Source organism: Trachurus trachurus, assembly GCF_905171665.1.
Source record: "Trachurus trachurus genome assembly, chromosome: 9".
Classification (NCBI taxonomy): domain Eukaryota; kingdom Metazoa; phylum Chordata; class Actinopteri; order Carangiformes; family Carangidae; genus Trachurus; species Trachurus trachurus.
In genome coordinates, this window is record NC_139895.1 from 21,692,053 (window position 1) to 21,720,025 (window position 27,973).

General features: G+C 42.1%; 2 protein-coding genes across 2 annotated transcripts; one reads left to right on the forward strand and one right to left on the reverse strand.

Moving 5' to 3' along the window:
* Positions 1-796: 796 nt before the first annotated feature.
* Positions 797-1,771, reverse strand: LOC310991106 (hydroxycarboxylic acid receptor 2-like; the record flags this gene model as incomplete). Its single annotated transcript, XM_083978682.1, has 1 exon — positions 797-1,771. One exon carries the CDS (start codon positions 1,769-1,771, stop codon positions 797-799), a length of 975 nt encoding a protein of 324 aa, XP_083834808.1.
* Positions 1,772-9,566: 7,795 nt separating this feature from the next.
* Positions 9,567-27,492, forward strand: hip1rb (huntingtin interacting protein 1 related b; the record flags this gene model as incomplete). The annotated part of the gene is made up of 32 exons (XM_083979712.1): positions 9,567-9,659; positions 16,416-16,479; positions 16,849-16,991; positions 17,201-17,257; positions 17,433-17,513; positions 17,860-17,936; positions 18,176-18,237; positions 19,133-19,273; positions 19,399-19,456; positions 19,835-19,910; positions 20,177-20,344; positions 20,450-20,505; positions 20,616-20,688; positions 21,099-21,282; positions 21,375-21,463; positions 21,565-21,681; positions 21,767-21,868; positions 22,040-22,234; positions 23,059-23,206; positions 23,399-23,485; positions 23,608-23,715; positions 23,895-24,031; positions 24,617-24,727; positions 24,840-24,898; positions 25,027-25,057; positions 25,179-25,241; positions 25,374-25,474; positions 25,819-25,924; positions 26,247-26,370; positions 26,474-26,535; positions 26,929-27,153; positions 27,247-27,492. The coding sequence occupies 32 exons, from the start codon at positions 9,567-9,569 to the stop codon at positions 27,253-27,255; spliced, it is 3,207 nt and encodes a 1,068-aa protein (XP_083835838.1). The 3' UTR covers positions 27,256-27,492.
* Between the last annotated feature and the right edge of the window lie 481 nt (positions 27,493-27,973).

Sequence of the window (27,973 nt, forward strand, 5' to 3'; positions counted from 1 at the left end):
AGAATAAAATTATTTAAAATAAGACCATAAGACCTTGCTATACATTCATGTTATATGAAAAACGAGTGTCAAATTAAACAGGTGACATGGCTGTTATGATAAAAACTCTTTATTTTTGTTATAATTATGAAAAACATGCCTGATACAATAATACAATTGAAATGCAATTGCAGCAAAACTGAGTTGAGACCTGCTTTGATATTGACAAAATGACAATTAAAGATATCTCTTAACCTATATATACAGTATTTAGCAAAAGAGATGTCTAGAATATGTAGAGAAATACAAAAAAAATCTTCATTCTTACATTCTTTCACACATTATTTCAGTTTCTCATTTCAATACATTCAGGAGCTGTGTGAGTAGTTTTACTTGACCAGGTATATCCAGTAGCTTATGTCCAATGTGGTCAATAACAAATGCGACAGTGACAGTTTTTCTGATTTTATCACTCTTTACCACTTCTGTTTAAGGTTACATTATCTCCAGTATTTACAATTATCTCATACATTCCACCTGTTTCATAGCTATTAATATTTGCAAAGATAATTGATATTCAATAAGGATAGATAGATTACAGACTTGGGTCCATTATAAAAAGTGCATAAAAGAAAATACAAGGACACAGACAATACAAAAAAAAGATACACCAACTTGTTTTGGTTTAAAACACATACAGGGACTTACAGTATACTTCAGTATAATATGAATATCCAGTTGGCATAGGGATGTGGGCGTGGCACTTCAAAAAATCTGAATTTTTAGGATGTTGTATCTCATAATTACAGCTTTGTGATCACAGCTGGCTGAGGGACTGGGAGCCCGTCTCCCGAGTTTTCTTCTCTGCACTGTCAAGAGTGTGTGTTTGGGGCAGATGAAGAGCTTTCCGACAGACGCTCTTGAAGGCAGAGCTGGAGAAGTAGTAGATCACAGGGTCCAACATGCTGTTCAGATAGGTCAGACAGATGGTCAGGTAAAAGGCTGTGGTCAGGTTTTCCAGGGCAGGACAGATCTGAGATTCAGGGAGGGCTTTGGCTAATTTCATGGTCATGATCCATATCAGCACCTGTGTGATGTTGCTCGGGAGGAAGCATATGATGAAGAGCACCACCACTACTGAGATGCACCACAGAGCTTTCTTGATCTTAGCATGCTGGGCCAGCTGTCTCCCTCTCAGGTGGCCGACGATGTTGACTGTGCAGAAGAGAATCGCAAACAGAGGCACATAGAAAGAAAAAACAAATTCAAACCTGCGCCAATCTAGGTTGCGGTGGGCCTCAGTTGTAATCATGAAGCTTTCGCAGTAGGATTGGTTTTCATGTTTTAAAGTGAAGATATGGGCAGTCATTGAGATCGTGAGCACCCATATTCCAAACGCTCCAACCATGGCTTTTGCGACACTCAGCGAGTTGATGGAATGATGTGGATGCACCACGCGCATGTACCTGTCCGCAGCTATAGCTGCCAAGAAGAAGGTACTTCCTGTGCGATTCATCGCCAACATGAAGAGGCAGATATTGCAGAAAAGGTGTCCAAACATCCACTTGAGCTCAGAGGCGTAGTAGCTGGCGCGGAAAGGCAAAGCCATGTTGAGCATAAAGTCAGCCATTGCCAGGTTGAAGAGTAGTACTGTGCTGCTCTTCCAGGGCTTCATGTGGAAGCAGAAGACCCAGAGAGCCAAGCCATTACTGATGACTCCCAAAACAAACTCTGTCGCCAACACTGGAGGGAGTGCATTGATCAGCACAGTTCCATTGAAACGGCACTGCATCTTGTCCTATGTGCCGTCTGCCAGTCTGCAGATCAAAGAAATAAGCAAGTTGGTGACTGTGTAGTCTTTAAAGGGAAGCATGTGGTTGTGGTCTATACAGGAAGGAGGGAGGTTCTGCTTTTCATCTTTGTATGTTAACATGCAAAATTAGTTATCTCTTATACCCAAAGATGTTCGATTTATCTAAAGATACAAAAGGTTCAATAGTCATATTAGTCCAGTCATTTTATGAGAAAAGGTTAAACAAATTGCAACAGAAGCAAACTCAACTGATTTTGTATCCTCAGCATGTCCTGAGTGAGGGAAAAAAAGCCCCGAAGAATCCCATTAGGAGAAAGTTTGGAAAAACACCCAAACATATCCCATTAATACGCATAAAACATTTTTTTCACATGAATAGGGTAAAATTTGTAACCTTTATATCTCCATGAAAATTACTGAGTTGATTACTTACATTAAGACAAACAAAAAATGTATTACAAGTTTTTTGAAATTCTTTGTTAACATGAGCAAATGTGCATAAATGTGCATAAATGTGCATAAATTGCACCGTTTTGACGGCACATGTATATATGAAGTTGCTGTGGTGGTACCGGCATGGAAATTGGAGTGAGTTGACTCCATCGGTCAACCGACAAGTTGACCACTTTAAATTTCAAGATGACTGTAAAATCCCCTGATTCGCACAAACTGAAATACGCTGCTATGGCCGGGTTTTGGTTGATTTTTCAAGACAGCCACATCCTTAGTAGAGCAGGTATGACATGAGCCAACAGTGCATAATCCAATTACATATGGCTAATTTGCAGACATACAACACCTGATCTAAACATTGGGTAGAGCAGATGAAAATGTCTTGTTCAATCTTGTTAACATATTACAGTTAAAACACTTAAGGAATGGAACCAATTTAGGCCCATGAGCATTAATAGAGACGGAGCATGTCATACCTGCTCTACTAAGGATGTGGCTGTCTTGAAAAATTGCAGTCATCTTGAAATTTAAAGTGGTCAACTTGTCGGTTGACCGATGGAGTCAACTCATTCCAATTTTCATGCCGGTACCACCACAGCAACTTCATACATGTGCCGTCAAAACGTCAAAAAAATGTTTTATGCAGATTTATGCAAATTTGCTCATGTTAACAAATAATTTCAAAAAACTTGTAATACATTTTTTGTTTGTCTTAATGTAAGTAATCAACTCAGTAATTTTCATGGAGATATCTAAAGGTTACAAATGTTACCCTATTCATGTGAAAAAAATGTTTTATATGCGTATAAATGGGATATGTTTGGGTGTTTTTCGAAACTTTCCCCTTATGGGATTCTTCGGGGCTTTTTTTCCCTCACTCAGGACATGCTGAGGATACAAAATCAGTTGAGTTTGCTTCTGTTGCAATTTGTTTAACGTTGACCCCTTTTTTGGCCTAAAATTACTGGACTATATCATGGGTTTTAAGATATACTTTATTAGTCCTTGACAGGAAACTTGTCTTGGGCACAAGTGCTGACACAGCTGCATCTAAAACCACACATAGCGAGCACATGGTACACATACACCTGCACATTCACATGTACACATAGTGTACGCACACATCCACATACACACTAGAAAACATAATGCACAGAGGTGAGCAACATCATCAGTTTATAGCACCACATTAACATAAACATGAATTTAGTTGGTTTTTTTTTTTAAAGCTTGCATGTACACCAGCAATGCATTCTTTATCATATGCAAATTATATAAATAGTAGATCATCAACAGTAATCCACCTGAATAAAATGTGATTGATGCAACTTTTTGCAGGAAGAATTGTGTCACATAACGCAGCAGCTCTTTAGCAGCAACAAGCCGCATCGCACTCGTCCATTTTTAGAACACAGAAACTATGAAACTGAAAAAGATGATCAAGCCATGATGAATGCCGACTGATAGTAAACAAAAACCTGACCTGACATTGTGGATAATTTCACACTGGGTGAATGTCTCTGCTCAAACACCTTATGCACATTATTTTGGGGGGGAAAGTGTTTTAACGTCATGTACCCACTGAAAAACTGTGGAGAGAGCCATTCAGTAGTTTTCAAGGCCATTAATTGTCTGAGATTTTAAATTCTTCAGTTATCTGGTCGACTTCTCTTAGAAATTGTAAGGTCGAGGTATAAACACCAGGGGTGTCGTGCTTTCACCGTGGCTGCTCCCAAACCCTTGATTTACCTGCTATTAATGACGTAGACTTTTTTAAATCCAAGCTCAAGACTCAAGGTTTTCAACACCTGGTAGTTTTACCTCTTTGTGTGTCTTCTCCCTTTGTTTTTATTTCTGTTGTCTTATTTTTTTACCCTTTTAGTGGATTCATTGGTTGACTCACTGATGTGCTTCATCAAGTCTACAGAGATGATGACAAAATCCTGCTAAATTAGTAAAAAGTAATGTGTAGGAACTGTCAGTGATATTTGCACCAGTACTAACAAATACACTTTTTAACCAGTGTACGTTTTTCAGTGTGCTCATGACTCATTGTTTCAGTGTGCCATGAGAATATTGACTACCTCCATCGCTTTACACTCCATATCATTTCTTATCCATCAAATAAATTCATATTTGGCAAGGGACTGTGTGTGTGTGTGTGTGTGTGTGTGTGTGTGTGTGTGTGTGTGTGTGTGTGTGTGTGTGTGTGTGTGTGTGTGTGTGTGTGTGTGTGTGTGTGTGTGTGTGTGTGTGTGTGTGTGCTGTTACAAGCCTGAGCTACATTTGTACCAAATTTCTGAAGAAAAAATCTTGTTGTGGTTTGGGTAAGTATTTCCTCAGAGGTTGAGTGTCTTCAACAAACTGTGGTGTGAAACAGAGCTTTTAGCACTAGTTTTAAAGGGGCATCTAAGGTATGCAATAATGGCTTTCTATAGAGTTTGGAAATATTGTCCCAACCATGGACTTATTCAATGTCAATCTGAGGAAACAATGCTATTGGTTAGAACTTAGCTTAATTAACTGTGGTTAATGTGGTCTGGGTAACTGGTCACATTATTGCTTTAGCTTATTATTTCTGCGCATTAGTGCAGCTGGAACAAGTGTTGGCGATCTGGCTCTGTGGTTAAATTACCCAGCATGACTCTGTCCATGTCTCTGGGAGTTATAGCAAGGACCGAGTTAGCAAGTTAGACTCCTAGTTGGGTAAGTGGCTGAGGGGCAGCATGTTGCAGATGGGTGTTGTAGCCAATTGTGCTTATTAAGGCAGTTTAATTGCTTATAGGCAGGGTAGGTTTTTGGCAAAATCATGCAAGCTGTTCGGCTTTGGTTTGAATTTAGTTAATTTTATCACGTCTGGATACTAGCTACATGCATGTGAAGCGAAGTTGCTCATTGCTGTTGTAGCACCTACTTTGACATTTGTGCAGCAGAAAATAACTATTTATGTTGTGGCATCAGCGGGCTAGTGTGTGAAGGCGACAGACTTACTGTATCTTGAAATAAATTATCAGTTGCATGAAGCTTAAATGAAACAAAACGCCTTTTCTCTGAAGGGATGCTGACCCAATTTAGGAAGTGACAAAGGTCAAGAACTGTTTCTGCTTTATATTTAACAGTGAGATTTCAATGAAAGACAAAAATTGTAGTTTTACAAGCTTTCAAGCTAGTGAGTGGCTTACCAACAAAGATCCAAGAAGTTTGTAAGAGTTTTAAATGATTTGAATTAGTGGTTACCTGTGTATCTGAAATAGAGACCCAAGATTGAGTAAACATTTGATGGAACAGTTCAAGTTCTACTCCTCTTAGAAAGTATATCTGTCCTTGCAGATTAATAATCTTTGACTCACAAAGTCCATGGGGACTGCAGTCGCAGAGAGAGAGGGACTTTTCGCAGCAGCCGGCAGATGGAAGAGCTAAACCGGTCTTCTCAAAGTTGTTCCTGGTCACATGAAGAAAGACCAAAGTGAAACTTGAAACTATGGTTTAGGACAAGGTCATCGTGAGAAGGAATGTCCTATATAAAGGACTTATTACCAGGTTGTCTGTCTGTCCTATGAAGTCTGTTGTCCTCACTGTTTCAGCCTGAGGCTAAAAAGCTAAAATGGGATACTGTGCCCACTGACACAGTAGCTCCTCTGCATTCCTGTGGTTATTGGGTTAGATGATGAGCCTGAGTTGACCCAGGCTGCCATCCAAATGTCTCCAGAAGTGGAAAAAGGTGGCTGTTAAATTCCCAGGTTGTTTCATAGACTTGCATGAGCCAGTTTGACAATAAATCTGGTCAAGCGTGTGCACATATGACTTTTAGGTGAGGAGCAGGTCCATCCTGTGATATGACTGATTAATTTTCCTTTCCAAGGAAAATTCCAAGGATTTTGTTGGAAACATATCTTCTGTTGCAGGGCCTGCTCAGTTCAATGGTAAAACCACTTTGTCGATATAAACACAATTCTCAAAAAGCAGCTGCAGTTCTCATGAATTTGAGGAAGTCAAAATGTGTGAAAAGCATGTCAGCAAAGAAGTGCACCCTGTGAGCAAACTTATCTCCCACAAAGACGTGGGGAAAACTTTACTGAATAGATAATTCACAACTTTCTAGAGAGGAAGATCAATCTGCTGCTGCCTCTTTTTGTATCAGGAAACAACACTGTTGAAGCAGGTAAAAAAAAACACTCACTTTTAATAAACCCCTTTGCATTTGAGTGTATTGTTTATGCATCTGTACATGTATAGTATGGAGAATTATGTTTGTTCATACATGCATGTATTTGGACAGGTTTGTGTGCAGGTGTGTACATATTTTGAGTATTGAATATAGGGATTTACAGATGTGGGTGCAGTGGTTTCAAGATGTAACAATGTTGGTAAAACCAGCGTTTTGCTTGTTTATTTTGCCTTGTTTGCATCACTGAACCAATTCTGTGTTGTGCAGAACTGAGTGTCTCATTCATGTACTGTATCTAATCAACAGAACGGGCTGAGAGCGAGGATTACTGTATAAGGAAGTTCAAACTGATCATTGGTAAACCTCTGCTGCTGTCTAGTGGATAACATTTGAAAATACTTTTGATATACTCACGGTTGGTAGTTTATCAGATCAGTGCAGTGTAGCTGAGCAGCAAATGCCTCCTGAAGGGTAAAATGTTCAGCTGGGGTTGAGAGGTGCTCATTCAGGACGAAGTCTTAGTTCCTGTTGAGGGCTTCTTTTATTTAGCCAACCCTCATTGGTTTAAATGAGGTGGACAAAGTAGAGAACCAAACACTACACAGTTCAGCAGCAACACAAACTGCACTGCAGCCTCCGATATGAATTAACACCTCTCTGAAAACTGAACATCATAAGCAAATGGAGGAATTGTGGCAGGACTGTGACTCTGATCTAAAGCATTGTTATTTTTAGTAACCATTTCTCCTCAACTGATCATACATATGAAACAGTGGGGTTGTGATAACAGTGCTAAGTTCATTTTAGACAGAAAGGTATGAGGAACAGTTCAGAGTTCAGAAGATGTCATGAATAGTCATGTCATTGCGTCGTGTTTTTTGCTCATTCATTTGTGAAAGGCGATGTGACTAATCGACACAAGAGTCATCCATAGAGGGAGGAGGGTGTATGAGTGACAGGAAATACAAAAGCTATGTATAGCTCTTTACAAAGGGACAAAATGGTGAAAAACTCCACAGATGTACAATATGTGCATATAGACACGATATTCTCATACGACTTAAATCTGTCATAATGTCATTTCATCAGTCACTCATCTTTTCCCAGCTGTCACTGCGTCATTTATCCATGGATGTGACGTGGACTGAGTCAGTTGTGGATGCTTGATGAAAAAAAATGTAAAAGAGCCAGTTTGGCCTGCAGTGCATATAGGTGTCCTGTTGTCCCAGCAGTCTTTGTGTTTTCCTCACCTGCATACCTGGGAACTAAACATCGCTGTCTCTGCTCCACCCGGCGCAATGAACGTGAAATTCCAGTCTTACAACCTGGAGGAGGACTGAATGAAGACTGAGCCTGAAATGTACATAAGGTTGGACAAACATGTTGGTACTCACTCTAATCTGCAGTCAAACATGAGCTGCAAGGCTTGAAACACTAATAACATGTGGTCGGCATGAATAAAAATCAGTGAAATTCTGTTATTGTGAACACTTTTAAGACAACTGTGAACTGTTAGATGAAGCTTCCTGATGATAAAACATGAAGGAAGTGGTGATTGAGACAAACAATCAGGTCTACCCACATGCCACAGACAAGTTAAGTAATGATGGGCAAAGCAAGAGCCACAATGCCCCATAGTCTAAAAAAAGAACAACCCATTAAGGAAGTAGAAATGTGTCAACCTGAGGAAAAAAATCCACCATCATTTGTTAAATGTAATTAAATCTACACCTCAGGGGACATTTAAATAATCAGAAAGCTGATTCATTGATGACTTCTTTAAGCTTTGAGCGGCTTAATAAAGCAGCAGCAACTGTGAATGAGTTGAGTGTCTTCCTTCCTGAGCTGTGCTATCACAACATTGAAATAAAAAAGATATATTGATAATAATTCTTATTGATTTTACCCTGATATTTCATTCATTCACCGTGGACTCCTGCGGGGAAGGTTGTCCATTTCTTTTTAAAGGTCTTGTCAACAATGTTTTCATTCTTCTCTTCTTTCTTTTTATTTAATTTTCACACACTCTTTCCACAACTACCTTATCAACTCTGACCGATGGAAGTCCTCTAAATCATTACAGTTTGTTAAAAATCCAATAACTGTCGGCCCACAAGTAAGAAAATACAGTAGGCCCTATCAAAACATGGAGGTTACATGAGTTATTATGCAGTTGATGTTAATGATGCTGCTGTAACTGGATGCTATAGGACTCCCCCCACTCTTATTGTCACTGTTTGTTTTTGTGCTTGTTGTATATGTGAAGGAACAGAAACTATGTCTCTCCAGCCTCTTGCTTTATATTCGTAGCCTATATCTTTATTTTATTTTCATTTTTTGTGTGACATTTAAAAAAAATCAACCATCAATCACTGAACAGAAAAAAAATTACAATGACATTGTTTGTATGGGATGCTGTGACCTATATTATTTATTTATTTTACATAACATGTGTAGCCTACTATTATATTTCACTAGGTCACAACAGTCTATTGTGTGTGGGCACATCCTCTGACTCCAGTCTGAGATTAATTTCCTGCTTCATGTCACCACCGCTGCTGGGCTGACATTGTACAACAGCAATGTCGGGATTAAAAGAGAGAAAAATAACTCTGAGATAATCTTCGTGAGTTTTCATTTCATCGAAATGACGTCATTGCTAACAGCTTTGAAAAAAAATAGAGAGGCAGGAAATACACAGCACAACATGATGAAGAAAAAGCTATATCATTTACAGCTCTCGCGCAACCTGCGCTGTGGTAACCGCGGCAGGAAAAAGTGACATGTGTCGTGGTGGGAGGATATGATGTGATCGAGAAGACACGATGATGGTTTTTCTTTTCTCCACCTCGGAGGGGGAGGATCCGTCCACGTGACGCAAAGCAAACACACTCGCTCGCTCCTGCGCTTCCTCCTTCGACCGCGACGCATCTCCAGATCTCCGCTGAGGACGCCGCAGCCTGGAGAAGAGATGTCCCCGGCGCACAACCAGCAGCAGCAGCAGCAGCGTCGTCTAGATAGAAGAAGGAGCTCCTGGCATTTCTCTAATCTGGACGGTTCCTCCTTTTTTTTTTTGGGAAAAAATAATTGAATTGTTTTTGAGTGAGAATAGGTGTTTCTTATCTGAAGCCGTCATTGTGAAAGCTACAGAGGATGAACAGCATTAGACAGGTGCCCACTCGGGTGAAGAGCAGGCGGATCGAGGCCAACCTGGGAGCGGAGAGGGAGCATTTTGACAAGCAGCAGGTAAGTAGGAGCAGAGGCTGGGTTAATGATCACTGTGGGGATGGGAAACCTGCGCTTTATCCAGGCCTGGCTGCTGCTTTACCGGCTGATTGGAGATGTGTGTGTGTCTGTGAGAGAGAGAGAGACAGTCACAGTCTACCGCATAGGCCACATTTCCAATTAAATGTGGAATTTAATGTTGACTCAGTGAATTAAACGTGTGACTGTTGAAGATGTCGCAGTTTTTATTTATTTATTGGAGTTTGTCTCCATGCTAAACATTCAGTTGAGGCACGAGGCTCCATTGAGGACCCCCCCCCCCTCCTTCACTGCGTGTGTTTGAAATGTGTTAATTCCCCAAAAACAGTCTTCATCATCCTCTGGTGAACACACTTCTTCATTTTCAGAAAGTGAAAATCCTAAACTTTTCCTTATTCATTATTTATTCATGAAGTTCACATGCATGCACGTGCTCTGAGAGATGAGCAATAACTATGAAACCATCCATTCTGGGAGATTTAATTTCAGCTCCTTTTTTAAGCATAATGTTGAGGCATTTGACAAGAGGACTGAGAGTCTTTCACTGCTCTGTGTCATTCCTGAATGAAATCAGTCTCTTGGTATCATGCTGATCTAGTCATTCTTGTTTGGTCACCTTTACTCCCTCACAGACATTTCTGTCTCTGTTTTAAGAAGCCTCCTACAGGGATTTTCTCCGTAGGAAATGATAATAATAATAAAAAAAAAGGTTAAACTTTGAGATGAGTCTCGTGTGGAGAAATTCAGTTTCTGTTGACTGCACACACTGAAGGAATGAAGGTTTTTCCCCCCTCATTCCCCACACAACAACAGGTGCTTTGTGGTTTCTGGCTGTTACTCCACTACAGTTACAGGCCAAGTAAACCATGCTCTTCGCACAACTCTAGTCTATATGGGGTGAGAGGCGAACTTCGAAGGGTAATCTGTTGTGAGCTGTTGTTTCAGATGAAGCACACACCCCAGCCTGACTGGGAAACATGAGATTCAAACGAGGTTGGATAGCTAAACAAGCCGCTGAGCCTCGACCGGGCCGTCCAGAGTAGACCCGCTGCACGCTCAGTGAAGTGTTATCAGAAAAGGGGCTGAACTCTTCCTGTTGCTCTGCCAATGTTTTATTTGCCTTTGAAGCATGTGTGGCGAGGTGGAGCTTGAGATGCTCAGACCCCCCTGTGTGTGTGTTTGTGGCCCTCGGCTCCTTTGTTAAATTATGCAGCATATTTGGTGATTGGACAGTGAGCAGAAACAAGAGGGCACAGTTCTTGTTTCAGCAACAGCCATCACTGCCGTACTGTACTGTAGGTTTGTTGTGTGGACAGGACAGGTTTAAAACTACCCAAATGGTGTTTCTTGTTAATGTGACTGAAGATGATGCAGCCAGAGGGGAACAACTCAACAAGCTGATTAGATCCACTGGGCGACATGCAAATGAAGTGGGTGGAAGAATCCAAACTCCTGACTGGCGATTATGCTTTTTGTAAGCAGACACCACTGCAGCACCTCTTAACCAGTGTAGTTTAGCGCCTGTGCTCGACAGGTTAACTAGTTCTTAAATCTACTGACTCAACATAACAGTTTTAAAATGGCATACGGTGCAGCTTTTAGCCGTGTGATTAAAAGGCTCTTGTAGGAAGCGGGCCTGTATACGTCTCTATTAGATTAGATTAATATTCCCTATCTCAGTACTGCTGATTCATCCACTCCGGCCTATACCCCTCGTCTGCACTTCGCTTTCACACTGCTCTCCACTGAGCTCTCTCTTCTTTATGTTGACCTCAGTACCAAGGTGAAACGTCTCACACAGCGTCCTGTGAGTGTGTAGTGCAGTGTTTGCTTTCCCTCGCTCCTGTTGCCTGAGCGAGTGCCCATGAGAGAGGGAAGGGGGATGGGAGTATAGCAGAGGGTAAACACAGGTACTGAGTAGGAGTACAGACAGAATTAGAAGCACTTTGTTTATCATTGTATCAGACAGTGATAAAAAAAATCCTCTGTGTTCAGTGAAGCCTTTATATTTGTAATGGGGTTGTATGTCAGTCAACAAAAAACCTTTTAACCTTTCCCATGAGAGTGTTTTTACCCAAATACATCCGTACAAACCGGAAACTGGACTAAATGCTCACCGGTAAATCTTTTTTTTTTTTTAATTGTCAAGCACTATGGGCAGTATAATCACACAAAACAGGCCATTCTCAGGCTTTATTGACAAAACATGTGCTCGCAATATCCTTGTATTTTCATTTACAATAGACCTTGAAAACAATATGATCATAATAACACTGTTTATGCTGTGATGCATGCAGGATGTTTTATGTGCAGATTTCCTTTGCCTCATGAACATCCTGTGATTCTCGAGCTCAGCAGCCAGCTCAGCAAATCAGTTTGTTAAACAACAATTTATCTTTTGAGTATTTTATTGGATTTTGTATACCTGATTTAATTACACATGATAGTAAGTGATAATCCAATAAGACACAGTCTCTCCCCTGTGCAGCCATTCATTAGCTCCTTTGATCCATTGACTCTTTAAGCTCATTCAGTCCACTCTCTTCAGTCGGGACGTTTCTTTTGTGAAAGTGAACACCGTTGGCATCTTACAGACTATTTGTGTGTTTTATTAGCATGAAGGGGGAAACATAATACGGGAAACTAACATGTATTTCAACAATATTCATCACCATGACGAGCGCAGTGTCCTCTCAGTGAGGACAGTTGAGTAGTTTGCAGAACAACACATCCAGTGTGGGCTCATGTGTTTTTGCAGGTTATTGCCTGTGTTGATGTGAGAGAGGCTGCGCTGGTGTAATCTGTCAGGGCCAAAGTGGGGGTGGAGAGGAGAAGTTAATAAAACACCAGAAATAACTTCTCAAAGCCATCTGAAATTGAAAAGTGCAAATTTAAAGCATTTTTGAATACTTCTCTCACAGAAAATGGTCTCATGGATTGATTTCATTCACTTTGCATTTCCTTTATTGCATCCGTGGCACTGGTTTTGTGACCGTTTCTCACAGTGCTAGGTGTAACCAACCCTCAGCTGCTGGGTGTGAGCTGCGTTGTTGTCTCTGTGTGACCTTGTTAGCCAGATTTCCAGCAGCAGTCTGTTGAATTAAGCTGATAAAGAGCTACAATAAGTGCTCCTGCCTCGGGGAATTACGTCCAGTGAGAAGCAGCTCAGGTGTGTGCAGCGTTGATGCCTTGACTTCGTTGCCTTCACGCGCTCTGTTCGCAGCAGGATGTCCAAACACATCGACACGCTGCTGAAAAGCAGGGATGACAGGGTAAGCAGAGATGCCTCAAGGTTGGAGGTATTACCACAGCTTAGAGAGGGTGGTGCTTTTGGACTGTGGAGCGACTGTTTGGCTACAGTGGTGCTAGCTGGCAATAGACCTTATGGCCAGCCCTGGGGATTAGAGCAGGCTTTCCCTCCCTCTCACTTCTCCTCTCTGCTGGTCAGGGGATTTACTGACGCTTGAACCAGATGCAGCGCTGAATTGGTCGGGCAGCCGGGCGGTCCACAGTGTCAGCAATGTCTGCGGTTCTCGGACGAAATTGCATTGTTAGTAAATAGTTTGGATTTCATCTGACTCACCTTTGACCAACACATGAAGGAACTGGTATCTGTGTGTGTTTGTGCGTGGCCTGTATGCGTGTGTAGGATGATGTGAGGCTTGATAGAGAGACTTGGTGTTGTGCGTTTACTCCTACTACTCGGTATCCTCCCGTCCTACCACATAGAGAAATAGTGTCACTGAAATGAAAATAGTTCAGTTTACAGGAAATGAGATAAGGCGACTAGTAAATTGCGCAGCAGTGATTCACCTCTTGACTGATTTGTATATTTAAAGGAAATTAATCACCATCTATCCTGACCATTTCTGATTATTTTAAGAGAAATCCAGTCATTCTCTTGTTCCTGTTGCTCAAAGGTAAAACACTGCTGCTCTTCCTTCCCTTACTACTGCACAAAACATGGCATCTCTTCAGCTCCAAGAAACTGTGGCTGTTCGTAGACAAAATGACTAATTAAGAAAGTCAACTAGCTGTCAAATTGGCTGTTACTTGCAGCGCTACTCGTAATTGAAGCGTTGCCAGTTCGATCCCCTTGTACACAGTTTCCATTCCCTTCCCGAGTGGCCTTGAGCAAGGGCATGTGAGGGAATGTACAAACACTGGAGTGTTTTCAGTGAGTGCCACCACTGGAATTGGCTCCAAAATGGCTGCAGTACAGTAACAACTAACGCCACCATGTGCTTCTCTTGACAGTAAGCTGCGTGTCATCGTTGCGCCCCCTCCTCCCCTCCGCTGCTGCTTATCCTGCCGTCAGTATCCCTCTCCTCTCCGTCCCTCTCGCCGCTCTCTGACTGACAGCCATTCTGAATATACTATGAGAGTCTCCCCGCAGCCTCCCTGCTCAGCGGCCATCTGTTGAGGCCTCTGTGCCAGGCTCTGTGTGCCAGAGCGCGGCCCCCATCCAACCCAATCTTCTTCCCCAGCTGTCGGCCTTTCTCCCCCCAACAAACCCCTCATTGTCACACAGGCCTCCATGCTAGCCCGCCGCACTTGCCCTGTGTAAACGAGGCACTGGCAGTTCATTTGCGTCAGAGGCGGGCGGGGAGGGGAGGGGTTGGGGGTCTCCTATTAACCAGTGTACCCCTCTCTTGCTGTGAACGCCAGTTTTCACCCACAGTAGCCCCTCTGTGCTTTGTTGCGAGGCCATGTATGTTTTGGTGGTTGTGTGTGTGTGTGTATTGGGGTGGAGTTGCGACTTCCCAGGTTTCTAATGTATTAAAGAGGCTTTTATAGGGTTTTGAGGGATTAGAGGCCTCTGCCACTGATATGTGATTATGTTTCAAACAAAGATGTGACATGGATTTCTAAGCCTTTGTTTGAGGGTGAGACTGAAGGAGCAGGGTCTTTCTGCTGGCATGTGAAACTATACATGTTATGGTCACATGTTCAATTTTTAGGAGCCTGAGGATTGAGGATGTTGTGGCTTTAATGCTTGAAGTGGATCAGTTTCTTACATAGTACTGTGATTATAAAGCTACTTTATTAACATCATCATACGGATACTACGGTCTTCAACAAGTGTTAAAATGACACAAGGAATAATATGTGTTTGCATCACATTTCTATTTACAACCAGACATTTTGGGTTAATTAGAAAAAATATATTGGATTTTTTCCAAGGTGTCACCTATCACTAGACTGCACCCAGCTGTTTTCTTTCCTACTTGGTGGTTTAACAAAGACTATCAGCTCTGGCTGATTGCGACACCTCAGTGGGACACAGGGCCGTAAAACAAGGTAATGCTGTGGCTGCGTCGTGTGGATTACTTACTTCCCTCATTCAAAACACGGCGCTAAATTGTGATTCGAGGCAGGGCACCCACCACACAGCCTGATTTAGCTATGGGTGGTGTCACAGTAGTTAGGGGTAATTGTGCCATCAAACCTCAGCTTTGATCATTTTGGACTCGTTATGCGTTAGTGAGGGAATGATTCAGATCTCTCTGGTAGCAGCATCCTACAAGGGGGTTGGAGGAGCATGTTGGATTTCTATCAGGGATCGCTCCACATTCCTCTGCTCTGCCGACAGTCCTTGTTCTCAGGCCTTTTATTGAAGCGAGAAAATATGTGTGTGCATCAGATAACATAGAGAAGCTGGTCTCTTACAAATGTATGGGGAGCCAAAGTTGTAGACACCCTAGTGGAGGGATTGCTTCCACAGGTTCTTCGCAATACTTTTATGAGGAAAAAAACGACTATTGTGTTACTTAATGGCTGTGATGTAATGTCCCACAGGTAAAAATATCGATAGGGGCCACACGGATCCAGCCAGCGGGTGTTTTTCCACCTCTCTCTTCCTGCTCCCTTTCACAGTAACACTTGTTTTACCTGCTGGACAGGTTGCAGAAGAGCTCGTTTTGTGTCCTGTGGTTCTGGTGACATTTTGTCTCTTTCAGGTTCATTATCAGTGGGGTAATTAGCAATGTCATCTTTCGACCCAGCGTTTTGTCCTCTATAACCTGAGCACAACAAAACAAGCTAAATATAACAAACATTAATTTCCACGCCAGTGACATAAAAGTTTAGCAGCATATAAAACCACCAAAGGAACAACAGAGAAAGTACATGACACGCTTTGTAATCACTATGTTCCCTTTCCCTACCCAGGTCATTCTTTACAGAATATCTTTGTTGTCATTGTAAAAATACAGCAATGGTCAATTTGCAACTTCCACACTCATGGAATTGTATAATAGACAATAGAAGCATGAAAAGATAGAATAATAGTGAGGTAAATTGTTAACAACAGCGTAGACGGTGCCGGCAGTAGTAAACAGTGCAACAGCTTGGAGATATATTGTAAGGCCAAGGCCAGTACAGTACTGACAAGTAGCAAAGTAGTAATGTAGGGATCTAAATATAATGGTATTCACTGTAGAAACAGTATGAACAGTAAATATCTGTAGGGAGGTTGCATTTTAAACCAATCTACGCGTAAGGTGAGAGTGTGTCTGGGTAGCACTGTGAACAATAGTGCAGAGTCATTGTTTCTCTGATTCATTCCTGTCTGTACAGCGCTGCCACTTATCGTTTGTTTGGTTCCTGGTCTTTATTTAACTTCTCATGACTTATGTATTCGTTGTTACGTCTGTGGTATGCTATGACGGCTGTATGGGTGGAGAAACAAACCATACAAGATCTAAGATTAACTCCTCTCTCCTCTCCTCCTTACAGCTGAGCAGTATCAGCAAAGCCATCAACTCCTCTGAGACGCCAGTGAAGGAGAAACATGCTCGACGTATCCTTATTAAAAAACAAAAAAACCTTATGTCACTCATAAACATCTAATGTCCCTTGTCTGGCACATCTGTTATTTATGTAAATATATACTAACACATTAATGGATGTATTCTTAACAGCACAGCATGCTTACTTTTTAAAGTCGTTGTGAGCTTAGCCTTTGGGAAAATATTTATCCTTTAATTTGATGAATTTCTGGTTTGAACAGAGGTTACTAGGTTGAAAGGTGAAGCAAAATGATGTGTTATATGTGTAAATGTACCACATCAGCCCACCTTCCCATGGGAATATAGCTGTCGAGGTAAAAACTTATTAAATTCAATGTGACTTGTGATGGTTTGTGCTGCCTTGACGACAAAACCTACAGGGATCATCCTGGGGACTCACAGGGAGAAGGGAGCCTACACCTTCTGGTCGTACGCTCTGGGCTTCCCTCTGGCCGGCAGCTCCATCCTCAGCTGGAAGTTCTGCCACGTCCTGCACAAAGTCCTGCGGGACGGCCACCGCAATGTAGGGCACCAAGTCACTTTCTTTTACTGCCCATTTTACTATCCATGCAATACTTCGTTTCTAAAAGTGAAAAGATATCGAGTTCAGCATAAAACTGAGAAAGATAACTGAAGCAAAGAAGATTGTTAGTGATGTGTTCAAAGCACGTGAGTTTGACCAGTATAACTTGGTGTTACTGGGGTTGATCATGTAAGCGTTCTCCTTCACAGGTGCTACAGGACTGCATGAGACATCACAGCTCTCTCGTTGAAGTTGGGAAAATATGGGTGAGTAGTTTCATCTTTTCCCTACATCTTATAAAAATAACTTCAAAAGAGTTTCAGGGGAGTGGATTTCCTGTGAAGCCTGAAATAATCTCTTATCAAACAACAAACAAGAAAGCTTGACAGCTTGACAAGATATTTTTAAATGTCTCTTTTTCTATCTGTTCGTGGTTTCCAGGGCAACCTCCATGACAGATATGGACAGCTGGTTGCGATCTATACCAAGCTGCTCTGCACTAAATTGGAGTTTCACGTTAAGGTAAAGCACATCTTCTGTTGTTATGTCACAACACGCATTATGTCACCAAGATGCAGACTTTCAAATTCCTCATAGGGTTTCTCTATTTTTATTTTATTTTATTTTATGTTTTTATACCATACCCATTTCAAGCTCTGTGTTGTTGTCGGATGTGTGTTGTACTGACTATTTATTTATTGTCTATTTATTGTGGGCCATGTAGGCCATACAAACCACGACAACCTGCTGCTCAAAATGAATTGCCCCTTGTGGGATTCATAAAGTTGTTTTGAATTTGAATTTGAATTTGAATGCATGTGATGGATCATTCAGTGGCACTAATCGGGGTAAAAATGTACCTGTGCAGCATTCGGAAATCCCACCGAACTTGGAGGTCACAGATGAAGTCCTGGAGCTCACTGCAGGAACGGACATCAATAATGTGTGAGTATCCAAATACGACAACGGAAGCATTTTTTGTTTCAAGTCTGTATTTAGTCTTCAACCCCAATCATTGCCAGTCATCATAAACACTGCTGCTGCCACCTAAACAAGTTCATACCATAAACAGACAAAAACCCTGCTGCTGGGTTACTAATTTCACAGGGTTACATCATCATTGTTTCTGAGGGAGTCCGCTTTTCTTCTTTTCTCTAATGAAGGTATCAACTTCTCTCCTGCAGGTTCCAGCTCACAGTGGAGGTGTTTGATTACATGGACGCAGAGCTGAAGCTGGCTGAGACAGGTGGAGAAAAAAAAAAAAAAACTCCTCCCACCTTTTCCCCCATCGTACTCTTCGAAAGAAGAGAAACCTGAGCTACAGTAGAAGGCGGCAGCCCGCTGACATTATCTATTTATGAAAAGAAGCTAAGAGCCCCGTCTAGAAAGGGTTATTGTGAGCAACTCAAATACTACTGGACTGTGGTCGATCTAATTCAATTTAAATAAAAAGAGAGATTCTAGAGACGTGGTCTAGTTTTAACTCATGTGCTTCTTTGTTCGCCTTAATTATTTTTAAGTGACGAGGAAATGCCAGCAATCAGATGACATTAAGTCAACTTCCTCCAGTTCAGCTGTAATGGCATGCTCCTCCCAGGCCTGAAGGGTGGAGGCCCAGGATCTCAACGCCATAAACACATTTCGCAGTTGTAGTGTGAACAAAGTTTGTTTTACCTTAATAGTTGTACTTGCACGTTATGAGCACTCACTTGTATGTATGTATGTCTGTACAAATGTAAATGTACTAGAGCAGTTTGTATTCACACTACAGGCCAAACGTTTGGAAGCAAGATCAAATTTGTACAAAAAAGATCATAGTTTCATCGGTATACTTTGCATGATTACTAAATGATTATTAAATAAAGAGTCAATGAAGATGATCAGTGAAAGCAAAGTTTGATCATGTCATAAATACAGCCCAAAACAAAGGCATTGTGAACAGAAACTTAAAGTTGCTTTCAAACTTTTGGCCTGTAGTGCAACTTAACCATCGACATGTCATCGGGGAGATTTACATGAATTTAAAAAAAGGCGTAGATGTAGAATACGCTGCTCCTCCTAAAATATGTGGTAAGTGAAAGATGAGCTTCACGTCAGGGATGATTAACATGTGTACTCTCTGTCTCTGATCTGGTCCTCAGTGATCCGACAGCTCAACACATCCATCGCCATCTCCACCCTCACATCAGGCCAGTGTCGCCTGTCTCCCCTTATCCAAGTTATCCAGGACTGCAGTCACCTCTACCACTTCACCGTCAAGCTGCTATTCAAGCTGCATGCCTGTAAGAACAGTTATGATCCACACCAGACAAAATTTGAGTTTTTGCCTTAAGATAACACAAGATGTTAGCCTCAGTATAAATCCCTTTACATTGCTTCATAATGAAAAACATGTCTTGGGTTTCAGGTCTCCCTGCTGACACCCTACAAGGTCACCGTGAACGTTTCCATGACCAGTTCCACAGGTACGTCGCCCAAAGGCCTCAGGCCACCGCTGCATGACAATGGCAGCAGCACAAAAGGGAGAAACTTTTTATGTTGAAGCCTGCAACATTATCCTGCCTCACTCAGTCACCACAGCACTTTGAGCTGATGCAAATGTGCCCATCGCTGCTTTCCATCCCCCACTCTTGTTCAAGCGTTTGTTGGTATGACTTGTACAGATGCATTTACTGTATATCTCTGCTGCTACGTTCAGAGAGAAAGCTCCAGAGTTTGGGGAGATGGTGCACATTAGATTCACTTCTGTGATATTCATACATTTATGACATGTCTGGAAAATATGACATAAATGATATTAGAAGATAAAACATGCGTTTGACTTATTTTCTTTTCTCCTGCAGCCTCAAGTCGTTCTTCAATAAAGCCAGAGACATGATGTACTTCAAGAGGCTGATCCAGATCCCTAAACTGCCTGATGTAAGAGCACAGTGGGGACGATATAGAACAACCTCAGTGCTGAGTCACAGCCTCCATCTTGAATGACAAAGACTTTACCATAAGCCTATACTGCTATCAAACTGGAGTAACTGGATCTTTATGTACACACACAGCTATGTGATGTTGAAATATCACTTGAAGGTTTTCTCATTGAAGACCATAAATAGCTTCTACAAAAATTCACCCAAACACGATAACAAACAAACACGTTAGTGGTTCTGACTCTCTGTGCTTCTCCTCGTCAGTCGCCGCCAAACTTCCTGCACGCAGCCTCGCTGGCCAAGCACGTGAAGCCGGTGGTCATCATCCCCGACGACGATGAACCGGAGCAACAAGACGACGAGGATGACGACCCAGAGCCGCTGATCGAGGTCAGCGATGTCTCAACATCCAGCATGCAGGCGCCGCCACAGGTACGGCACGACAGTCACAGATGCACTCGCACTAGTAAAATGAAGTGCCATCATGTTGTGTTTAAAAGCTTTTTGCTATGTTAATATTTTCCTTTTGTTTTTCAGCAACTTGACATATTTGATCAGGCATTTGGGCCCCCCAATGGAGGCTTTGATGACAGGTGAGTTGTTTTTTTTAACTGTAACCTGTAATTTTTTTAATGAATTGACTTATTTCATCACTTTGTCTGTGGCAGCGCAGAGTGACAGTAGTTTTTTTTCTGTGTGGCAGGGATCTCCAGATTGAGAGCCTGAAGCGTGACCTGGAGTTACTGAGAGCAGAGCTGGAGAGAGTCAAAGCAGAGGTAAGGACGTCAGGGACTGCATAACCTCTGCTTTGGTTTGTAACTTTTCTGTGTGTGTGTGTGTGCATGTGTCGAGTGTGTGAGTGTGTGTGTGTGAGAGACAGTAGAGTGCATAATTATGTATGTGCAAAAGAATGCGGATCATGTGTTGGGCAGATCCAAATGCTGCTCCCACCGTGTGGAATGTCACAAGTACCCTGTGAAGCGGAGATGACTGGCGTCTTTTGACGTCACGCTTTCCAGCCTGAATTTTTTTTCTTTTTTACTTGTGACACGTCATCTCTCCTCTTCCTGTTTTCGTTGTGTTTTTCTGTTATTATAAAAGCAGAGTTGGTGTAAAAAGATGCAAGGATTTGGTTTGATTCTGTGGAAAGAAAAATGGATGAATCATTACTCCCCTCCTCCCGCAGGCTCAGCGCTACATCACGCAGCTCAAGTCCCAGATCAACAGTTTGGAGGCAGAGCTGGAGGAGCAGCGTGCTCAGAAACAACGTGCTCTTGTGGAAAATGAGCAGCTGCGCATGGAGCTGGAGGCCATGCATCGCAGAAACGCAGATCATGAGAGCATACAGTCCACCTACATAGAGGCAGAGAGTAAGATGTGCAGTTGACACTTTTGCACAAACGTGCCGTAGATGTAAATCATGGACGGAAAGATCACACTGTCATCTGTCTCATCTGTGCAGAAAGGGCGCAGGCGACCGAGCAGAGGTACAATAAACTGAAGGAGAAGCACACAGAGCTGGTGGCCAGTCATGCTGAACTACTCCGCAAGGTACAGACAGACTGCAGATCAGTCCAGAGATGCTTGTTGTTGAATCAGGTGTCGGCACCTCACTGTGTGTGGTAACACTGAATGTGTTGATGTGGCGACAGAGCGCAGACACTGTGAAGATGCTGTCAGAAACCCAGCAGACCCAGGAAGAAGTGGCGAGGACCAAACAGCAGCTGTCGTTTGAGATTGAGAGGATAAAACAAGACTCCGACATGAGGGTCAGTGGTGTTGTTTTTGATTTAAAAAATGGATGTAAGTGGTGCAGATGTTTGTGTGATTAATGTGGTTTTGTTGTCATTGCAGCTGGAAGAGCAGAAGTTTGAGATGGAGAGGCTGAAGAGAGAGCTGGAGGAGAAGATAGCAGAGGTGACGCGCATCAAAGGGAATCTGCAGAGCAGCGAGAAGGTGAGTGCGTTACGAGGCAGCAGAGACCTTAATGATTTAAGCAAATTCACCATCCTTTCCCATTCATCGCCTCTGTGTGTGGAAGCTCGAGGCATGTCGCATATTTCCGCATGGACTATCCGTCTGACACCCACAGCCATCTGCCTCTTCTGGCCTCTCTCTTTTCGCCAGACATCGGAGCACATGAACAGCTCAATGACAGCTCTGCAGGCAGAGAAGGAGCGTCTGATGCGGTCTGTGAGTGAGAAGGAGGCGGAGCTGTCGACTCTGCGGCAGTCTGCGCAGGTGCAGCAGTCATCCCTTCAGCAGGAGCGAGATAGGAGCAGCAGGGAGCTGGGAGAGCTGCAGGGCAAACTGCAGGAGAAGGTCAGTCAGGACAGCTCAGCTCAGCAGACTTGTCTCCACTCAGGCCATTTAATTGAGTTTTCTTGAGCTTTAAGGTCTATTTCGCTAAGAAAAAGTACACCACAGTATTACACCACAATCATGAATAGCAGTGAAATCTCATTTTATAAAAAACATATTAGCATTTCTTGGGCAAAAAGCAAGGATGAGAATGTGTCCATACAATCAGTGGCTATATTTAAATGAGCTGTGATGCTTTAATATTATTGTAAATTTGATTTGGAACAGGGTCATTATTTTCTGTTTTCCTTACCCTGCATTTTCATGCAATGGCATGCAGTCTAGTCACTGTGTATACACTTCATTAAACTGTGACTGACAGAACCTTTCATGCATTTTAGAGCATATGCTGTGACAAATAACGGCCTCTGAGCTGCTTGATGAATCATATTATTAAAGGCCAATAGTTAATAGTTATGTGCATGCAACAACTTGTCTGAGTGAATTCAGATTTAAGGAAAAACACCTATTGAAAGAACATGTGTGTGTAAATGCACAGTTGTTTTTACATAGAGATAATGAACTAATTATTATTCTTTTTAAAATTATGATTAAAAACACCACACACAATCTTAAACAACTGTATTCTATACTTTCACTTTCTCAAATATAAATCGAGTTGAAATAAAATGCAGCATATAAAAATATCTTGATTGACCACCACGATCACGTGACTGCACCAGAAATTTGTGATGTCAAAATGGGGTAACGAGCCAAAAAACGTTGGGAACCACTGCTGTAGAATATTTATGTATGTATGTTATGTCACTTGTGTCTAAATGTAGTCGAAGCAGGAGGAGCAGATGAAGCAGAAGCTGCTGGAGGAGCAGTTTGCTCTACTGCAGGGCACCATCACAGAGGCTGAGAACATCATCCAAGATGCTGTTGCTAAGCTGGATGATCCCCTCCATATACGCTGCACCAGTTCTCCAGGTCCGACATCTGCTCCGTTCTTTCTCAGCAAACAAGAAACAAGTGTAATAATGTCTGTTAGCAAGACTGTGACCTTAGCTTGTAGACCAGATACTGTAGGCTACATTATATTGTCTATTCTGCAGACTTTAATAAAGCTGATGGGTTTTTTTTTTGGTTTTTTTTAATCTTCCGCTTGTCCTTCAAATACAGATTACCTCATAAGTCGGGCGGAGGCTACGCTTGGCTCCATCGACAAAGTGAAAAAGGGCCATGCAGATTATCTGACAAACATGGGGGGTAAGATTTGTCTGCCTCTGGTTCAGCTTGATCCTGCTAACCCCATGACCCTGTGTGGCCGGTTTGTCATGCTTGTTAATGTGGGTGCTGCTATCTTATGTACTGTATGCTCCTGTAACCAGATGCTGGAGGGCTGCTGAGGGCTCTGACCCAGTTCTCCCACTTGGCTGCCGACACAATCGTTAACGGCAGCGCTACTGCACACATGGCACCCATCGACCATGCAGACCGTAAGGAGTAGCTCTGAATGTTCTCTTTGCATTATTTTCAGTTCAATAAACATCCATCCATATGTAAAGACGCCTGAGTTTTATATAATAATATGTTCGGATTGATCCTTTCTCAAGGAGCATTTCCACAGTGTCTTTTAATGGTCAGTGGTTGATCTCTGCTCTTCTACACCCTGCAGGACTGACGGAGAACTGCAGAGGCTGTGCAACTGAAAGTCTGCATTACTTGAAGGACCTCAAGTCCAAGACCACCCTCCAGAAGGCTGACCCAGCCACCATACGCATAATTATTCAAAAGATCCTGCACCTGGGTCAGGTGAGGAACCAACAGAGCTATTATTATACAAGCTGAACTTGACAAGAAGAAATCCATTAGAAGCACATTCAAACGTACTATGGGGCACTTAGAGGGCAGCTGTCAGGGTAAATTGATTCCCCTCAGGACGGCTTAGAAGAAAAAACTACAAGATAAGAGATTTTTTAGACATTTTTTTACACCATTGATAAACCATGCCCGTTGGAAGAGTTGTGGGTTTGTAGAGGCAGACCATTACCACATTTTGTGGGGAAGTGTCTGGAAAATTACAAAGAAAATTCTGGGGCCACAGACTCAAGTGGTGTCTATTTTACTTTATTTAGCTGATTTCACAGGAAGTGATAAATACCTCTTGAAAGTATTTGCAACAGCAGAAGAAGCAGTTATGTCATTACGGGTCAGTCCACCTACAGTGGCCAACTGGCTAGAAATGGATAGAAACTTACTTTTCCAAAATAGTGTAAAAGTGTTGTATGATCTCCCAGACTTGTAAATATTTTAGTTCAGTTTTCATCAGTGATGTTCCAAGTAATTTCCAGTATCATTTACTACTTTCTTTCTACTCTTTCCACTTGTTTCCTCCAGGAGCTTCGGCCGAAAGGCATGGACGTGCGGCAGGATGAGCTGGGAGATCTGGTGGACAAAGAAATGGCCGCAACATCAGCAGCTATCGAGGAGGCAGTCCGTAGGATTGATGTAAGTATCGTACATCATCTAGGTTTAATAAGTATTCTCTGTAACAAATGGACCTCTGATATCCTATAGTATATCCACTCTTAACTGATAAATGTCTTATGGATTTATTTAGGAAATGATGAATCAAGCACGAAAGGACACATCAGGAATTAAACTGGAGGTCAATGAAAGGTTTGTTCTTTGTTTATCTCAATCGGTTTACCAGCAAATTATAACAACATGCATCACTTAAAGCTTTATACTGGGGATGTAACCATTAAGTCCATGCGTGTCAATTTTTCCCTTTCCCTTATTTCCAGAATCCTCTTCAGCTGCACAGACCTGATGAAGGTACACAAGTCTAATCTCATTCAACTCATTCATTCCTAGACTACAGACCAACCCCTACTTACTGTATATGCTAACATTTTTGTTTTTTATTCTACCCTCTCTGTCTCCCACTCTCCTGTAGGCCATCCGCATGCTGATTATAGCATCCACCGATCTGCAAAAGGAGATTGTTGAGGGTGGGAGGGTGAGTCACGCTGCTCAGAACAGGCAGCTTGTTTATTTCAGAGCCTGACAGCTTTTGTTCACATCAGAGTGAACTGTTCTGTTTCATTCAGAAACAAAAACAGCAAACAGTACTGATGTTTTTCCTGCTCAGGGTGCAGCCACCATTAAGGAGTTCTACGCCAGAAACTCACGCTGGACTGAGGGACTGATTTCCGCTGCCAAGGCTGTGGGATGGGGAGCCACAGAGATGGTGTAAGTGCTCACTTAAACAGGGCATATGTGAAACTTAAAGCAAATGGTCTACACTGCATGGTAAGCTGGCTCCTTGGGGCTGTCTGGCTAATATTAAATCAAAAAGTTGACCTCTGTGACCTTGTGAAGATTGACTGTAAACATTGTTGCAGCATGCAGAGCAGTTCAGACAAAATAAATATATATTTAAGTTGAGTGAAGAAATTCAAATGGTCCAGATATTCATCATTTTTTGAGATGATTCTTCCCTGGCACAAAAAAGATCTGTGCCTGCTTTGCAAAACTGCACCTTTTCCAGTTATATGGACTGAAGTTGTACTATGTCTTAACCTGCTTTCTCACAGGGAGTCTGCTGATAAGGTGGTGCTGCACACAGGAAAATATGAGGAGCTGATCGTCTGCTCTCATGAAATCGCTGCCAGCACAGCACAGCTGGTTGCCGCTTCAAAGGTAATGGTCAAATACTGAAGAACAACACAGTGGTAAAAAACAGTTTGAGACGACTCTGTTGTTACTTTAGAAACAAACTGTGTGTTTTTTTTATGATGCAGTGTTTCATTTTACACTTTTCTAAGGTGTACCATTGAAAACATTTCTGAGCCAATGAATCAGATTACATTTAATGATGCAGCAGATTATTTAGCAAACACAATTTAGTAACTTTCCCTTTTTAAAACTTGATAAAACTATCAAGTTGGTTTCTGCATCTGAATTTGTTGGATGTTGTGGGCTTAGTGTCTAAATTGTTTCACGTGGTCTCTTCTGCACACAGGTCAAGGCAGACCGCAACAGTAAGACACTCACAGTTCTCCAACAGGCTTCACGCCTTGTGAATGAGATGGCAGCTAAAGTAGTGGGCTCAACGAGGACGGGACAGGAGAATCTGGAGGAAAAAGGTTTGTCAAGTGGATCGATGTCCTGCGCGCCAATCAAATGAGAATGAATGAATCAAAAAATCAAATGAGCATCTGTGATTTGTCTCATTCTGTTTGTGTGCAGAGACCATGGACTTCTCTGGGATGTCCCTCATCAAGTTGAAAAAAGAGGAAATGGAGTCACAGGTAAGTGCCTTTCTTTTGTATTTCATGTTATCTTCTTCAAAGGTTGTTAGTCTCCAGCCTTCCTCAAATACACCAGCTTCATCTGTAAATTGGTTCAGAAAGACACATTTTGCAGTGTGTGTGTTAAGTTTACTCATTTTAAACTGAAGGTGGCCAAGTAGTAATAAGTAATTTGGAATAAAACCTAATTTGGCAAAAAAATTGGCAATTTGGCACATATAAACACAGGTGAAAGACTGAAGCTATTTTACAGGATGCTGCTTCATTTCCTACTAGGCTATATGAAAAAATGAATAAACCTGGCTGTCAACTGCATTTACATCAAGGATTAAATGAAATGACCAGCAACAGGTTTGACTTTCGTTTACCATCTGTTTATTTTCCATCCCTCAGGTGAAGGTGCTGGAGTTAGAGACTCAGTTGGAGAACGAGCGCCTGCGTTTGGGCGAGCTGAGGAAGAAACACTACAACGTGGCTGGAGTTCCTCTAGAGGAGGCGCCTGAGGGAAACGGCGAAGCCTCGTCGCCTGCCCATCCTGGGACTATGTCACCAAAACCCAGCAAACCTGCTCTCATGAAGAAACCTGCACTGGCCCATAAGCCCCACATTCCACCCAAAGTAAGAGCCGTGAAGAAAACATGTGTTTGATGAGAAATTGAGACATGAGTTTGTTAATGAATCGTCCCTCCTCTTATCTTCTGTATGTTGCAGTTTAAGTAAATGCCAGAGCAGAGGATGAGAAGGCTCCACTACTGGATGTTTGGGTTGACCAGAGACAGATCGCCTTTTTGTGGACAAGGAGTTTATTTAAGTTGCATGCTGACAATCCTCTGCCTCATCCTTCATACCGCTGTTCACCTTTTCTTTCTTTTCTTTTCTTTATGCCAAAATGGACCTGAAGCCTGATTTTTTTTTTTTTTAACCTTCGATGCCTGTAAAGGATATTGCTGCCTTTACCCCCCCTCCCCTCACCTCACTTTTTTTTTAAAGATACATATGCATGCCATCCAGGCAGAACCATTTTTATTTTATTACTTGGCATCAAGAACAAAAAAAGGTTACTGTTATACTTTTAGGCTGTGTGAAGCTTGTTTTTTTTCTTCTGCATCATAAAGATTTTAGACAATTAAGCACTACTGCTTTTAAAATACAAACGACCACAAATCGACAGCATATCTTGTATGTGAATAGGTAGTTTAGTTTTGATCATGCTCTGGACAACCCTTTTGCACACAGTGTTCAGACATTCATCATAGAGCACATCACATTGTTCTTATTGTACACTATATTCTATTTTTGTTGTGGTGGGTGGTAAAGGAAATTGGGGAAAATGCGTTATGTGGGTCCATGTTGCTGCAGAAGCTTTACATACAGTACCTCTGGCTTTGCCTTCATGATGAACAGTGTTCCTCTTATGTGCAAAACAGCTTTCTTTCTT